General features: G+C 38.1%; 1 protein-coding gene across 1 annotated transcript; it reads left to right on the top strand.

Moving 5' to 3' along the window:
- Positions 1–2,085: 2,085 nt before the first annotated feature.
- Positions 2,086–13,615, top strand: LOC134016947 (uncharacterized). The gene is given in 8 exon segments (XM_062456193.1): positions 2,086–2,122; positions 3,755–4,183; positions 4,217–4,921; positions 6,594–7,013; positions 7,131–7,937; positions 9,597–9,777; positions 9,850–12,549; positions 13,584–13,615. Coding segments are annotated over 7 exon segments (5,274 nt in total). The 5' UTR covers positions 2,086–2,122.
- The last annotated feature ends 2,581 nt before the right edge of the window (positions 13,616–16,196 follow it).

Below are 16,196 nucleotides of genomic sequence, written 5' to 3'. Positions count from 1 at the left end.
GTACAATAAAGATTAAGGAAACACGTTTTTTCCCTACTCCTCCTACATTTTTGGTCGAATTTTCTTCAAAATTGCCATAGATGATATCCAGACTGAGCCTCACAAAAGTTATCGTAGGGATTTCTGATTTTCAAAACCGTTTGTCCGGTAGAGCCAATCAAAATCTGCAACAAAGCAACCAAACAGGACGTTTGGTCAAATCTCAGCAAATCTTTGAGATATCAACACCAAACTTGGTATGTCACGTGGAAGACACTACAACATGTTACCATGTGCAAAGGCAACTTCATACCTCAAAAAATGATTGATATAAAGCAAATTGAATTTATTGCTAATGCTAAAATAATGCTTTACACATCCGCCGGCCAAAAAATGATACTCTGATTCAATCACTAGTTCATATGAAGACTCTTGAGAATGTTGAGTACACAAATCTGAGAAAAAGTTGACTGTAACATGAAAACTCGATTTTTAGTGAATATTTGAAACATGCATGCTTGGCTAATTTCTAGGGCTGTTTCCCCAAATCCTCTCTCCCTTTGCTCCTGTGCGCGCGTGCTCCACATTCTCACACACACAAGGGGCCAGAGCCCCTTGACACACGCGCGAGCTTGGTACACGCACAAGAAGACGACCATTTTATTTTATCGTTGGAGAACTCCTGCAGCCCTCAGAGATTTTCATTGTTACATTTGACAGTGAGTAATAAGATCCTACAATGGCAGTACAAAACATGTATTTTAGCGTTTGTATTCGTATGATAACTTGAAGACTTTTATACTGTCGTAAACAGGATAGCAGCTAATCTATCTAGGCTAGCTGAGCTAAGGATATCTCTTTGTACAGACAGTATTACAGGCTAGCAAGTCGTAAAATCTTTAACATTATACTTGCTTCTGTGAGACGCGTTTGAAATTTGTATACTGTGCGTAACTATGCGGTTGGGTTGTTCTATTTTTACATGTCATTGTTGATGTAATTTAAATTAGTACGGTGAGTTCCAAATGTGTCTTTCGATTAAACACTGCAGCGTGTATTACACAATGATCATTTGTGGTGCGGCGTTTATTAGAAGGCAACGTTTAATTAGTAAGACAGATTCAGTGAATTGTAGTTGCAGTGCGGCCATACACAAACAAATAGACAAGAAGGTCAAACAAATGCCGAGCAAGCTATAACCCTTAAAGCTAGTTTTTGCTTTTGTGGACGGCGTTTCAAATGTATGTACTGTACGTACCTACGGTTGGGTTATTCTATCTTTAGCTACATGTCATTGTTGATGTAATTTTGTTTGTTCGTTCCAAGTTTTTCTGACGGTCTTCACATCGTAAGTTTTTCTTTTCCAAACTGTAGCTAGGTAGCCTAGTTTGCTGCACAGATAGAGCTACCTAGCATTAAACAAGTAGCAATGGTACCATGGTTGTTTTGCTTGCTAGCTTTGTTTGGGTTCATGGTTTGATCGTTTAGGAGTTCCATTGAAAGCCTATAGAGCTACAATACGTTTGTAATCGGCATGTTGTACTATGCTGCACGATTTCCCATCTCTTGATAACATTTTATATTTGTATCAATTTTATACACTAAATTGCCAAAGTATTCGCTCGGTTGCCTTTACACGCTCATGAACGTGAGTGACATCTCATTCTTAAACCATAGGATATGATGTCGGACCACCCTTTGTAGCTATAATAGTTTCAACTCGTCTAGGAAGGCTTTCCACAAGGTTTAAGAGGTTTATGGAAATGTTTTACCATTCTTCCAGAAGTGCATTTGTGAGGTCCAACATTGATGTGGAACAAGAAGGTTTGGATCGCAGTCCCTGCTCTAATTCATCCCAAAGGTGTTGTATTGGGTTGAGGTCAGGACTGTGTGCAGGCCACTCAAGTTCGTCCACACCAATCTCGCTCATCCATGTGTTTATGGGCCTTGCTTTGTGCACTGTTGCATAGTCATGTTAGAACAGGAAGGGGCCATCTCCAAACTGTTCCCACAATGTTTGGAGCATGAAATTGTCAAAATGTTGGTGAATTATTGCATTTCAGGAAATTAACTTATGGGTAGGAAATATTTAATGAAAAGGAAAAGGATATCTGCTCCAGAAGACCAAGGATCCACTGTTGAGGTTAGACTTCCTTGTGGGAAAAAATGCTAAACCAGTGTGTTTAAGTGATAAGATTAATTGAGAAAAATGAATGTGAATGAGCATTTTTAACAACGTCTTTGTTACGGACCCATGTTTAAAATGTCCTAATTCAGTCTGTATAGTTGTGGTTGTGTGTTTTTTCTTTTCTCCCCTCTTTCTTTCTATTCGCTGCATGCAGGTATGGTCTAGTCGGCGTTTGTTGGCGGTTGGCTATCAGTCTCCCTACCTCGTGATTTGCAATCAGCCGCGCACTTCCAATCAGCGGTTTAGTTGTCAACATAAAATTACCGCACTGGTCAGCTGTTTCAGAGATTGCTTTGGAAAGTTGCTTGTTTAGAGAGTTGTCAAGTCAGAGAGACTTCTTGTTGAAATCATTGTAAATGTTGTTATTATTTTGTTAGAATGGTTTGCTTCATAGTGAACCCTTTTAATAGACCAGTTATTTTGATATTGTGCTTTAGGTTGGTTTGTTCACTGCACACGGGGCTTTGGAATAGGTAAGCTGCCCTTCATGGGCATACACCATCACACAGCGAACCTGTGTTAACACACTAGGTAAGGAATGGTGCCACCCCATGTATGTTTAGTCTAGGTAAGTTTATGTGTTTACTAGATAAGATACTTTTTGGTATTTGCTTTTGCTTTGGCATCATTCCATTGTTATTCCCCTGTGATGAATGTGCATTTTCCACACATTGCCATTACCTCCATGTTAGGCAAAGAGGGTTGTAACAGTAACTGACTACTGTTTGCATTAAGTGTTAGGGTTAAAGATGTATGTTCGGAAGTGAACTGTAGGGTCGTTAAAGTATAACAACAAAATACAGTTTATCATTTAACAGTGAGCAGAGGCTTCACTTGATTTCCTTAATGCTTGTTTTTTGTGAATGTTTAAATGGAATCAACTTCCCCTTTCTATCAGGCAGGCTCCTTCATTGTATTTAAAATAAAACTTAAAACACACCTATATGCACTAGGGGTTCCCACTACCTCTTGAGTTGTGATTTTACTTATTTAACTGTTATTGACTGTGTATTTTGTTTTTACAATGTATTTTATGGTGTCTTTTTTATAATTTTTTTGTGCTGTTCGGCACCTCGGTCAGCTTTTGCTGTGTTAGTGTGCTTTATAAATAAACTTACTTACTTAGTTAAATGCAGATTGATGCTGAACCTATTTTAATGTTGATGGCTACAGTTACTGTTTGAATCATGTATTAATAAATATGTTACTAATTTCATATGTCATGCTAATCAATAAAATTGTCCTCTTATGATAAACTTGGAGGACTGTGTTCCTGTATTGACAAAATACAGACCATGGCATTCCAAATGTTTTCCCGTTTTGTATTGTATGAAATAAAATTGTCTTGAAGTTGCTGTCACTTATTTATGCACTACAATGTGTATGAAAAGTTGTAAACTTATTCTCTGCCCCATATCAAATAACCATATATTTTTGATGAGCAATAATAAAAAAAAATGTGTGATGTCACTGCTAATATCAGTAATGTACACTTGAAAAACTATATACCAATGTAGCTTTATGAAGACTGGTACTGCTGATGTGTAGTTATTCTTCCTTACTTGATAACTTTTCCCTGTTTTTCAGATGCCGAGGAAGAAGAACTGGCGGAAAGGGCGTCATCACTTGGCTGCTGCTGCAACATGTAGCGCCTTGTCTGATTTTTCTCTATCCACTGATCCCCACTCTACCCCTTGTGATATCCCATCTTCATCCCCCACCCCAAGCTTCACCTACTCTGATTTTCCTCCTCTTCCGACCTCTCGGTCATCTATCTTTAGGCCCTGTGACTCTCTTTCACAGTCTGTGCCTGTTGTGAGCTGTGATAATGTATCGCAGTCTCTTTCAAGGACCAGTGGAGCATCGTTCACACTGCCTCTGCAATCTATAAGGTGTGCAGCCATTGGGGCATACTGTTCTCACGGTGAAACTCTCAGTCACCAAGGAAAAAAACTTGATACAAACCTTGCAAACTTTTGTACAAAACTGTGCAACGCTGAAAACTTTGAAATGAAACTTGATACAAATCTTGCAAACTTTGAAACGTACACTATTGTAATACCTGATGAAATTAAAACTATCAAAAGTCATTCAACAAACTCTGTTGAATACATGAACAGTGGTGAGCTGTCCAACACCGTGCCTCCAAGCTGTCATAACAGGTATATACAAGGATCTTTTCATCAAGGACATGTGATGTTTGCAGAAAATGCAGGCGTACAATGTCTGACAAACAGTTTAACAGCAATGTTGATGAATGAACTGAAAGATGTGTGCACGTGGCAAAGTAGTGACCTTGATATTATTCTTGTGAATGGAAACGAGCTTTATACGTCAGTGCAGAACCGCAATCAGGTAAAACATACTCATCTTTTGGTAAGTGATTTGCCAAAGTCTCATGTGTTGCATAATGTTGATTTTACAATTAATCTTGGACAAGCATTTAGTGGCATAGTAGGAGTACATGATTATGATCCAGATTTGGCAGACATGTCAATAAGCCTTTATGAAGCACTGCAAAGAGTAGTACTAGAAGATGACAGCTGTTTTTTGACAATTAATAAAAGTACTTGTGCCATTATTAAACACACCAGTGGTTATGCAGTATTTGACTCCCACGCACGCAGCTATGATGGCCTTCTTCATCCAACAGGAAAAAGTGTTGTGTGTTTCTTTCAAACTTTTGAGGATATGTACAGCCATCACATTAATAGGCTTGCAAGTTCAATGAATGCCTTTGGAAAACCGTTTGAGGTAACTGGAATGAGCTTTACAATGAGATTAGAAGACGGCAACAACATAAACACTACAGCACTACACAAGTCTAGTACACGGAAACGCAATGCAAATGCCATGAAAGCACAAATAACGCCAGAGGTATTTGTTTATGTTCCCGAGAGCACTTTTGAAACACAAACAGAGTGTAGTCATGCATTGCCATTGCAAAATGAGAATTTCTTGTGTGAAAACGATAGGTCTATCAATGTTACTAGTGATGAAAGACTTTCAACGATGAAAAGTATTGATCTAAGTGTAGACAAATATAGTGAGTGTATTGGTAGCACATTGAACGTTGTTGTGGACTGTAGGGCTACTGCAACAACAGAAACAGAAAATATCTGTACACACACATTTCAAAAATGCGACTTGCATGAAACATATGGCAACGCTGTCAACACAGTTGATGAACTGGGTAAAAATAATGATGTCGTAATTGGTGACGTGATTCTGCCGACATGGACGTTTAATCCCTTAACATGTATTAATCAAAGTGCTTTATGTTCACAGTTAGATTTGCAAAATGTAAATAATAATGTGTCGACCAGAATTCAACCAAACACTGTATTAAGTTATCCATGTGAGTCAAAAGCTATTAAAAAGGATGGTAACTGCTTATTCCGGTCATTGGCAATGGCACTTTGCGGCAATGAAAGCCCTCACATGAAAATACGCAAACATGTGGTAAGACACTTAATGAAAAATGAGCAAACATTTAAAAGGTTTCTTAGAGCTGAATACACCTCTGTAGAACAATACATACAGTCTTCACGAATGATGTATGCAAATACGTGGGGCACTGAATTAAAAAATTATGACGGCAGCAGATTTGTTTCATACTGACATCTACACATTTAATTCACACCGCTGGAACATGTACAAAAGTCTTTCAAGAACGAATGACGATGCCATATATTTGAACCATGTAAATGGAAACCATTATGAATTGGTAACTTGTGTAACAGATACACATTCTGAAGGTACATGTGCATCATTGTGTCAAGCAAAAAACCCTGTACCAATGTGTAATGTACATTTGAGGAAAAGGCCATCAACAACAGCCATTGGTCAAATACAACTATCACAAGATAAAGCAGCCATTAAGAAGCAAAAATATCAGAATGACATTCAATTCCGACAAAATCGCATTATGTTGGCAAAGAAATTGTATGCGACAAATGAGAAATACAGAAAAACACAATTGCAATCCAGCCGAGATAAGTACAGAACTAATGAAGAGTTCCGTTTTAAACTGCAAGAATACAGTCAGGCAAAGTACACAAAAGATGAAGACTTTCAAACTAAAGTTAAAGAATTTAGCAAGAACAAATACAATTGTGATGCATACTTTCAAAGCAGTGTAAAAACACAAAGCATGCAAACATATATCAATAAGAAAAATCTGACATATTCCATGGATTTTGTCATAGAATCCTTTAGAAAAAATGTCCAAGAAGGCCCTCGATTTGTTTGCTCAGCTTGTCATAGCCAGCTTTTTCGAAAGCAAGTCATTGAATGTAAACATGATCGCTACACAACCAGTCCAACAGTTGCTGCTTTGGCAAAACAGTGCATTACAGATACATATTTACAGACTTGTAATGAAGACTGTGATAATAACTGCACTGCACATATTCAATCGTCTAAGTTGTGGATATGTCACACATGTCACCGTAAAATTGGTGCTGGTAGAATGCCTCAAGAAAGTGTAGCCAACAATTTGCATTTGGAAGCCATTCCTTCTCAGCTACAGTGCTTAAATTCACTTGAGCAACACTTAATAGCGAAACATATTCCTTTTATGAAACTGTTGGCATTACCAAAGGGCGGACAAAATGGTTGCCATGGACCTGTCGTATGTGTTCCATCTAATGTCGATCAAGTAACAAACATGCTCCCACGAAATGATGGAAATGATTTAATGTTACGAATTAAACTAAAACGCAAATTAACATACAAGGGGCATTATGAATATAAACATGTCCATACAAACCATGTCTATAATGCGTTGGAGTACTTAAAGTTAAATAACAAATGGTATCATGACATTAGCATTAATAATGAATGGGTTAACCCTCTGGACAAAATTAACGATGTGCAAGTCAGTGATCATGAACATATGGAAATATGCGATAATACCAACACACCATCTCAAGTTGATGCAACTGTTGGACTTTTAAATAAGAACAATGAAATATGTGATAACGCTGTGTCAATACATACAACAAGCGTTTCTAATGAAAGAAAAAAGAACAAAACGGAAAATGATTCCGAAAGTGATGATCCTGAAGAAGAGTTGACATACACTGAACAAACACATGGAATGTTTCTAGACACATGTTTACAACCAGTAGATATTGCACAAGAAGTTTTGGATCAACATTTTGACTCTGTGTTATCAGTTGCCCCTGCTGAGAATAATCATCCCATTAAACTGTTAGAAGATGCTACAAATGAAGGAAAATGTTTTCCTATGTTATACCCCACGGGAGCTCCTACTTTTCATGACCCTCGCAAAGAAAGAATAACCCTGGCAAAATATTTAAATACACGTTTACTGAATGCTGATGGCAGATTTGCTAAAAACACAGACTTCATATTCTATGCCCAGTACATATCAGAAGTACAACAAGTTCTTTCAAATGTTTCAATTGCCATGCGCAAAGGTTCAGGCACTGAATTGACTCACAAAGAGCAACCCAATTTGTTAACTGATGCAGAATCTTTAAAACGAGTGTTAAAAAACGACGAAGGCTACAAGTTCTTAAGACCTATACGTGGAACACCCCCCTTTTGGCAATCTGCACAAAAAGATCTGTTTGCTATGATACGACAACTAGGAATCCCCACATGGTTTTGTTCATTTTCCTCAGCTGACATGCGCTGGCCTGAAATGATAACAACACTCAGTCATGAACAAAATAAAAATGTGCCTATTGATGAACTGACTTGGTCAGAGAAATGTGCATTGTTGAAACAAAACAAAACAAAGGTCCATAAATATTTGGACATTGACACAATTTTCATCATTTTGGCTCTGTATACCACCACAATGGATTTGAAATGAAACAATCAAGATGTGCTTTAAGTGCAGACTTTCAGCTTTAATTTCAGGGTATTTACATCCAAATCAGGTGAACGGTGTAGGAATTACAACACATTTTATATGTGCCCCCCCCTTTTTAAGGGACCAAAAATAATTGGACAAACTAACATAATCATAAATCTAATTGTCACTTTTAATACTTGGTTGCAAATCCTTTGCAGTCAATGACAGCCTGAAGTCTAGAACCCATAGACATCACCAGACGCTGGGTTTCGTCCCTGGTGATGCTCTGCCAGGCCTCTACTGCAACTGTCTTCAGTTCCTGCTTGTTCTTGGGGCATTTTCCCTTCAGTTTTGTCTTTAGCAAGTGAAATGCATGCTCAATTGGATTTAAATCAGGTGATTGACTTGGCCATTGCAGAACATTCCACTTCTTTGCCTTAAAAAACTCTTTGGTTGCTTTCGCAGTATGCTTCGGGTCATTGTCCATCTGCATTGTGAAGCGCCGTCCTATGAGTTCTGAAGCATTTGGCTGAATCTGAGCAGATAATATTGCCAGAAACACTTCAGAATTCATCCTACTGCTTTTGTCAGCAGTCACATCATCGATAAATACAAGGGAACCAGTTCCATTGGCAGCCATACATGCCCACGCCATAACACTACCTCCACCATGCTTCACTGATGAGGTGGTATGCTTTGGATCATGAGCAGTTCCTTCCCTTCTCCATACTCTTCTCTTCCCATCATTCTGGTACAAGTTGATCTCGGTCTCATCTGTCCATAGGATGTTGTTCCAGAACTGTACAGGGTCTTTTAGATGTTTTTTGGCAAACTCTAATCTGGTCTTCCTGTTTTTGAGACTCACCAATGGTTTACATCTTGTGGTGAACCCTCTGTATTTACTCTGGTGAAGTCTTCTCTTAATTTTTGACTTTGACACAGATACGCCAACCTCCTGGAGAGTGTTCTTGATCTGGCCAACTGTTGTGAAGGGGTTTTTCTTCACCAGGGAAAGAATTCTTCTGTCATCCACCACAGTTGTTTTCCGTGGTCTTCCGGGTCTTTTGGTGTTGCTGAGCTCACCAGTGCGTTCTTTCTTTTTAAGAATGTACCAAACAGTTGATTTGGCCACACCTAATGTTTTTGCTATCTCTCTGATAGGTTTGTTTTGATTTTTCAGCCTAACGATGGCTTGCTTCACTGATGGTGACAGCTCTTTGGACTTCATATTGAGAGTTGACAGCAACAGATTCCAAACACAAATACCATACTTGAAATGAACTCTAGACCTTTTATCTGCTCCTTGTCAATGAAATAACGAACTCCCATGAGGGAATAACATACACCTGGCCATGGAACAGCTGAGCAGCCAATTGTCCAATTACTTTTGGTCCCTTAAAAAGGGGGGGGGGGCACATATAAAATGTATTGTAATTCCTACACCGTTCACCTGATTTGGATGTAAATACCCTGAAATTAAAGCTGAAAGTCTGCACTTAAAGCACATCTTGATTGTTTCATTTCAAATCCATTGTGGTGGTATACAGAGCCAAAATGATGAAAATTGTGTCAATGTCCAAATATTTATGGACCTAACTGTATGTATCTTGTGAACTGCCATCATCAGATGATGATGAACTGTGTGAGATTGTAAACACTGTGCAAAAACATAGCACTAAGCACTCAAAAACCTGTAGGAAAAAAAAAACTGAATGTCGGTTTAACTTTCCACGACCCCCATCTTGTCGAACATTTATCGATCGTATTGTCCAACCTGCAAAAAGTCAACCACAAGTAGTTCAAAGTGACTTACGTGACCCTGCAATGCCCATGCAAGAACACAATAACACTGAAGAAAACTTGAATGTCACTTATGCACAAAATCAATGCAATACAGAACAATCACATCAACCAATGAATGAGGAAGACGAATTGAGAAAACTGATGACACCAGACGTGGCTGAAAAGATGTTGAAAATGGTCAGAACAGCTTTACTAAATAGTGACCAAACATTTGAATCGACAGAGGAACTGTTTGAAAGCATCGGCATTTCACAATTGCTTTTTGAAATAGCAAATTCACAACTAACCAATAAAACCAGCGTTGTTTTAAAAAGAAAGCCCGGTGACATTTGGATTAACCAATTCAACAAAGACCTGTTAAGAGCTTGGAATGCCAATATGGATATTCAGTACATTGTGGATGCATATTCTTGTGTAGTGTACATTATTTCTTATATATCCAAAGCAGAGAGAGAAATGGGATTGTTACTCGATTGTGCACAAAAAGAAGGACATAAAGGCAATCTGGATGCCAAAGCTGCATTCAAATCACTCGGCAGTGTTTACCTTCATAATAGAGAAGTGTCTGCACAAGAAGCAGTATATCGACTAACTGGAATGCATTTAAAGGAATGCTCACGCAAAGTAACTTTCATACCAACAGGAGAACACCCTATGCGCATGAGTTTACCTCTCAGTGTATTGCGAGACAGAAAACAAAATGACAACAATGAACATAACACTATATGGATGACAAGTGTGATAGACAGGTATAAACATAGACCACAATCACCACTGTTTCAAAACATGTGCCTTGCCACGTTTTGCTCGGAATATCGAGTCTTGAGTCAAAGTGAAGTCCCAGCTAATCCAAGCGAATGTGTCGTTCAACTTCAGGACAATTCTGGCCACATCAGAAAAAGAACACGCACGGAACCAGCTGTTATTAGATATGCAAGACTGTCACCCACAAAAGATCCAGAAAAATATCATCAAAGCCAGTTACAATTGTTTTTGCCCCACTATGAAGACTGTCAGTTGAAACCACATCCTTTTGTAACATACGAAGATTTTTACAATGTTGGAATTGTACGTGACTTCAGTGATGACATAGACAAAGTTAAAGAAATTGTTGAGAATAATAGGTCCTTGTATGAACAAAATTCTGACAAACTAGATGATGCTCAACTCATTATGGAACAGCAGGTTGATTTGGATGATGCATGGGCACAGATTTGCCCCCAGTCTGAAATGGAACGCCTTCAATGTTTACAATCCCAGGAGGTTATGCACAATAAAACTGATTTACAACCCATTTCAGAAAATATTCCAGACCTGACAGAAACTTTGCCTATGACTGGTAACATAGAAGTTAGAAAAACATTCATGACTAAAGAAGCAGCATGGAACATAATGAGATCTTTAAATGATGAGCAAGCGCGCATATTTTACAAACTACGTCAGTGGAGTTTAGAAACAGTATGGGGACGAAAACCACAACAAATACACCTTTTTGTCACTGGTGGAGCGGGCACAGGAAAAAGCCATTTGATTAAAGCCATACATTATGAGTTGTCTCGAATTTTAGCGCAACTATGTACAAACCCTGATGACACTACAGTGCTAATAACAGCTCCTACTGGCGTTGCCGCGTATAACATTGGTGCTGCTACCATACACAACACTTTTTGTATTGGCACAGATGTGCGATTACCTTACCAGCCGTTGGGTGAGGAAAAGATAAACTCTTTACGAGCTAAACTATCCAATTTACAATTACTGATCATTGATGAAATATCAATGGTAGACAACAGACTCTTTGCATACATTCACGGAAGACTAAGACAAATAAAACAATCCGGAGATCATTCTTTGTTTGGAAAAGTTAGTATGGTTGCTGTGGGAGATTTTTACCAGTTACCGCCTGTGAAAGGGAAACCTCTGTACAGTGATATGCCAGGACTGAACATTTGGAACGATCACTTTGAAATTGCACATTTGACACAAGTTGTGAGACAAAAAGATTCAACTTTTGCTGAGTTGCTAAATCGCATACGTGTCCATCAAAAATCAACTCCTATGTTGCCTACCGACGTTGAAATATTGAAGCAATGTGAAACAGGAGAAGTCTCGAATGCACTCCACATTTTTGCTACAAATAAACAAGTTTGCAATTACAACTGTCAAATGCTCAATTCAATTTGCCCAAATGCTATAACTATTGAAGCACAAGACTTTGAGCGTAATCCAAAAACAGGACGTATGGAAAGAAAGAATGGCCACCACACCAAAGTTTTTAATAGTTGTCTTAAGCCAAGTGTGAGTTTGGGTATATGATTATATTTGAGCATCATGCTGACTAAAAACATTGACGTTTTAGATGGACTCGTTAATGGTGCTTTTGGGACAGTTATCCAAATCATGTTTGATACGGACAAATACTTTCCCTCTGAAATACATGTTGAATTTGATGACAGTAAAATTGGACAACTGCAAAGAGCTAAAATAACTACAGCAAATAATACTCATCGAAACCTCACAATAATTAAACCTGTAGAGGACAGAGTCTCGAACAATGGTGGAATACGCCGTCAGTACCCAATACAATTAGCCTGGGGTCGTACCGTTCACAAAGTTCAAGGTCTTACAGTGAAAAGTGCAGTCGTAAACTTGAAAAAGATATTTGCACCAGGACAAGCTTATGTAGCTTTAAGTCGTGTGTCTTCGCTGTCAGGCTTAGTAATTGAAGACTTAAACGAGTCAAAGATTTATTGTAACAGCAACATCAAAGAAGTTCTTGCAACAATGGCTCCCTTCATCTCAAAAAACTCACCTTCAACCCCTCCATTATTCACAATAGCTTTTCATAACATTCAAAGTCTCAATGCACATTTTAACAACATGCAAGCAAACAACACTTTATTGATGTGTCAGTGCATTTGTGTGGCTGAAACGTGGCTTCAACCAAACTATCCAACCGAACATTTACTTTTACCTAATTTCACCTTCTATAACAACAGCCGTTACAATTGTTACAGTCCAATGAACATTATCACCGATACTTTAAAACATCAGGCAAACGGTGGTGTTGGAATACATTGTCAGACTGACCAAAACATTGAAGTCAAAACACCATGTAATACTAATCTAGAATCATTAGTCTTCCACGTTCCACAGTTTCAATTAATCGCTGCAGTTCTTTACAGACCCCAAACATACCATGTTGACTTATTCAAAGACAATTTATTACATCTCATTGACGAAATAAATACTTTTCCTGGAGGAAAAATTATTATGGGGGATTTTAATGATAATCTTCATACTTCTAAAACAATACAAAGACTATTCGAACAACATCATTACATTCAATTAGTTCACTTTTCAACCACTGATGCTAACACTTTAATTGATCATGTATACACAAAAGATGTACAATTTCAAATATCAGTTGAATTGTTGTCAACATATTACAGTCACCATAATGCGATACTTATTCACATAAAGTAACCTATGAATTATCTGCTAAACAATGCATTTAAAAACAAAAGTCATAGCTTGTATAGTGAATGGACTGTGAAATACAAAACACATGAAAACATGCATTTCCTACAATGTAAGGAATGAGTTTTAGGCAACTTTAACCCATTAAATGTGATTCTGCAATTTTATCTCCCCATAGAACCTTCTGGCAACTACACGCACACACACACACACCACACACACACACATACACACACACTGGTGTCCACTTGGCGACTAGATCCATCTTTGGCAGACTGTCACAGATCAACGTCCACTGTCGACCAGGTCCAGTCCCCCACACGACAGGGGATGTGTAATACCTTTCCCGTCAGCACACTAATCCTTGTGCTTTAAAATGTTGGTACATTCAACCACACCAACATCTGAATACTTTCCCACCCCCAGTACCACATCAGGTAAGATTTATTGCACATTTCATTAGTTTTTACTTTAATAAAGCCCACATTGTAAAAAAAAACATTAATAAAATGTTAATGTTTCAGCAATCACCTCAGGCCTTCAAACCTTTTCAAGTACCACAGCTTCCATCATTCAAGAATCCGCGTCTGGCTACACTAAAGCAACAGCAATAATAAGGTAAATAATAAGGTTTACCTCATTACAATTACACAATTATTCTCTCTGGGGGAAAACAATTCTGTTCTTACTAAATTGTTTTACTGAGAAAACATATGTACATACCTATACAGTTTCAACCATGATGACAATTGTTGAAAAAATCTCCCTGTCTCCTCAAAGTCTGTCAATTTACACCATGCAGTGTACTCGTCACACCTTTGCAAATGGCCATACGAAACACACAATAGAACAGAACGAGGGATGAAGCACCCACTCTGCCTTCCCATACAAAGAAACAATAGAAAGGGAACGAGACGAAGAACCATCCTTGCCTTTCAAACAAAGAAGGAGGTGAGTCCATCTATTCAGTCGCCCCCACACAAACACACACACATCCATTCTTGCTGAATGGAATTGTCCCTTGGACATCTGAAGAGTATCCTTTACTTCATGATCAATGGCATGGCTGTCTCATTTTCCTAAAATGTTTGAGGCCAAACATTTCCATACACATTTGAACATTGGTTTATTCACTACTATGTTCAATACTCAGTAAACTAAGCAAATAAGGTAATTCACCATGAGTACAAAGCATTGAAATGAGTGATTCAACTGCAGACTTAGGCCTACCTTAGGATATTAAACTGTTGCTAAGTCAAATAATAATATTATTCTGATTTCTCACAACCATATAGGCATAATTATATGGGGAACAGGGGGACAAGTCTAAAATATTTGATCATAGCCTACTGTATGATAATGGGACACGTCTCTCAATATCTGATCATACTGTATAATTATACAGGCAATATCAATGTTGACCGTGTTCTTGCAGCTCCGAAAATATCAAATCCCGGCCGGTCCATTTCCCATATCTATTCCATTTGCCTTAGGCCTACACCATACATCCACGAAACCTATTTCTCATGAAATCCATGTCATGTTGTCCCTATAATTGTACTATTGTGCACCGTCAATGACTGAGTTAGGAGCGCAAAGTCACACAGACATTTGGCACATTTATCGATGGTAAATATCCTAGCCTATCAGCTAACATGATCCCTAGGTGCATTTTAATAGAATTTCAAATTATAGAATTAGTGCACATTTTGATTGCAATATTATACAGCTTAAACAGGGTAACATAGCCTGGCTTTACAGCAAACGGTGCGGTCAGAGACAGGCTTGTCAAACGTAAACCCAGCTACCCAGCTACCGTTTTGGACCACGTTACTGGGTTATCTAGCAAATTATTTTTATATTTAAATTATTATTAGAGTCCTGCCATTTCTTCTTTCTTCCTTCATCATCCCAGGAATTGCGTTACTGTTGTAGGCTAGGCTATATGGCAGTAGAGGCTAATGCTAGAATCATAGAGCAAGTATACATTGGTTTGACGATCAGATGCAATTACAAACATTTGAACTCTTGTTTATAAAACATTCGAATTTGCTTATTAATTGTGTATAGCCTACGCCAACACAGAAAGTCCCACAGCTGTCCACCCCAATGTGTGTTTGACTTTTTCACGCTTGCTCACAACACTGAATAGGTAAATCTATTTTATTTAATCCAAAATTGATCTTTCCTTAATAATATTAAATACACAACAAACACTTATGTAAACAGCATCAATTCTGCCATTGTAACAATCATAAGAAATATTCAAATGTAGATATGTAAAAAGTAGGCTATAGACTGCCAAATAATTGTTAGGTGTTAGGCTAACTAATGTTCACAGCATAGTTTCCTGTTAACTGTCAGAAACATTGTTTTAATGAGTAGGGCTAATTACCCAGGCTATGTGCTTGTGTTTTAAAGTAGGCTAGTTAAAGTTTTAGAAAACTAGTAGCCTAATTGCAACGTTTATACATTTCTGCCCACAACGAAGAGACACACCTATTCCACAAGTTCTACATTTACATGTAAATGCCCATGCCTGGCGCACCAGCCGACCAATGAAACAGATGCACGGCGCTGAATAAAACCCCAATAATACTACAGTTACCTTCATATCGCTTTAATTGTCTGTTCATTCACTTGAAACTCTAGACTTTCTCTTGCGCGACTCAAACATTTTCCATTTCCAAAACTTTGAAAATGTCTTCTCGTCCATCTACTTCGGTAAGTTCGAACTAAACTATTTACTAGCCTATATCTTTGGCTAACATTTGAACTATTTAAAGACTTAAATGTAAACTTGAGTGCACTACACGCCACCACAGGCTATTTTACTCAAACTAGTGTACTGAATTGATTATAACTGGGTAAGCTAACCTTTTTAGGCCTAAGCCATATGTGTAGCTATGATTCAATTCA

This window comes from Osmerus eperlanus, chromosome 3 (assembly GCF_963692335.1).
Source record: "Osmerus eperlanus chromosome 3, fOsmEpe2.1, whole genome shotgun sequence".
Lineage (NCBI taxonomy): Eukaryota > Metazoa > Chordata > Actinopteri > Osmeriformes > Osmeridae > Osmerus > Osmerus eperlanus.
Note: the sequence above shows the minus strand (reverse complement) of the source record. Positions and strands in the feature narration are given on the sequence as shown.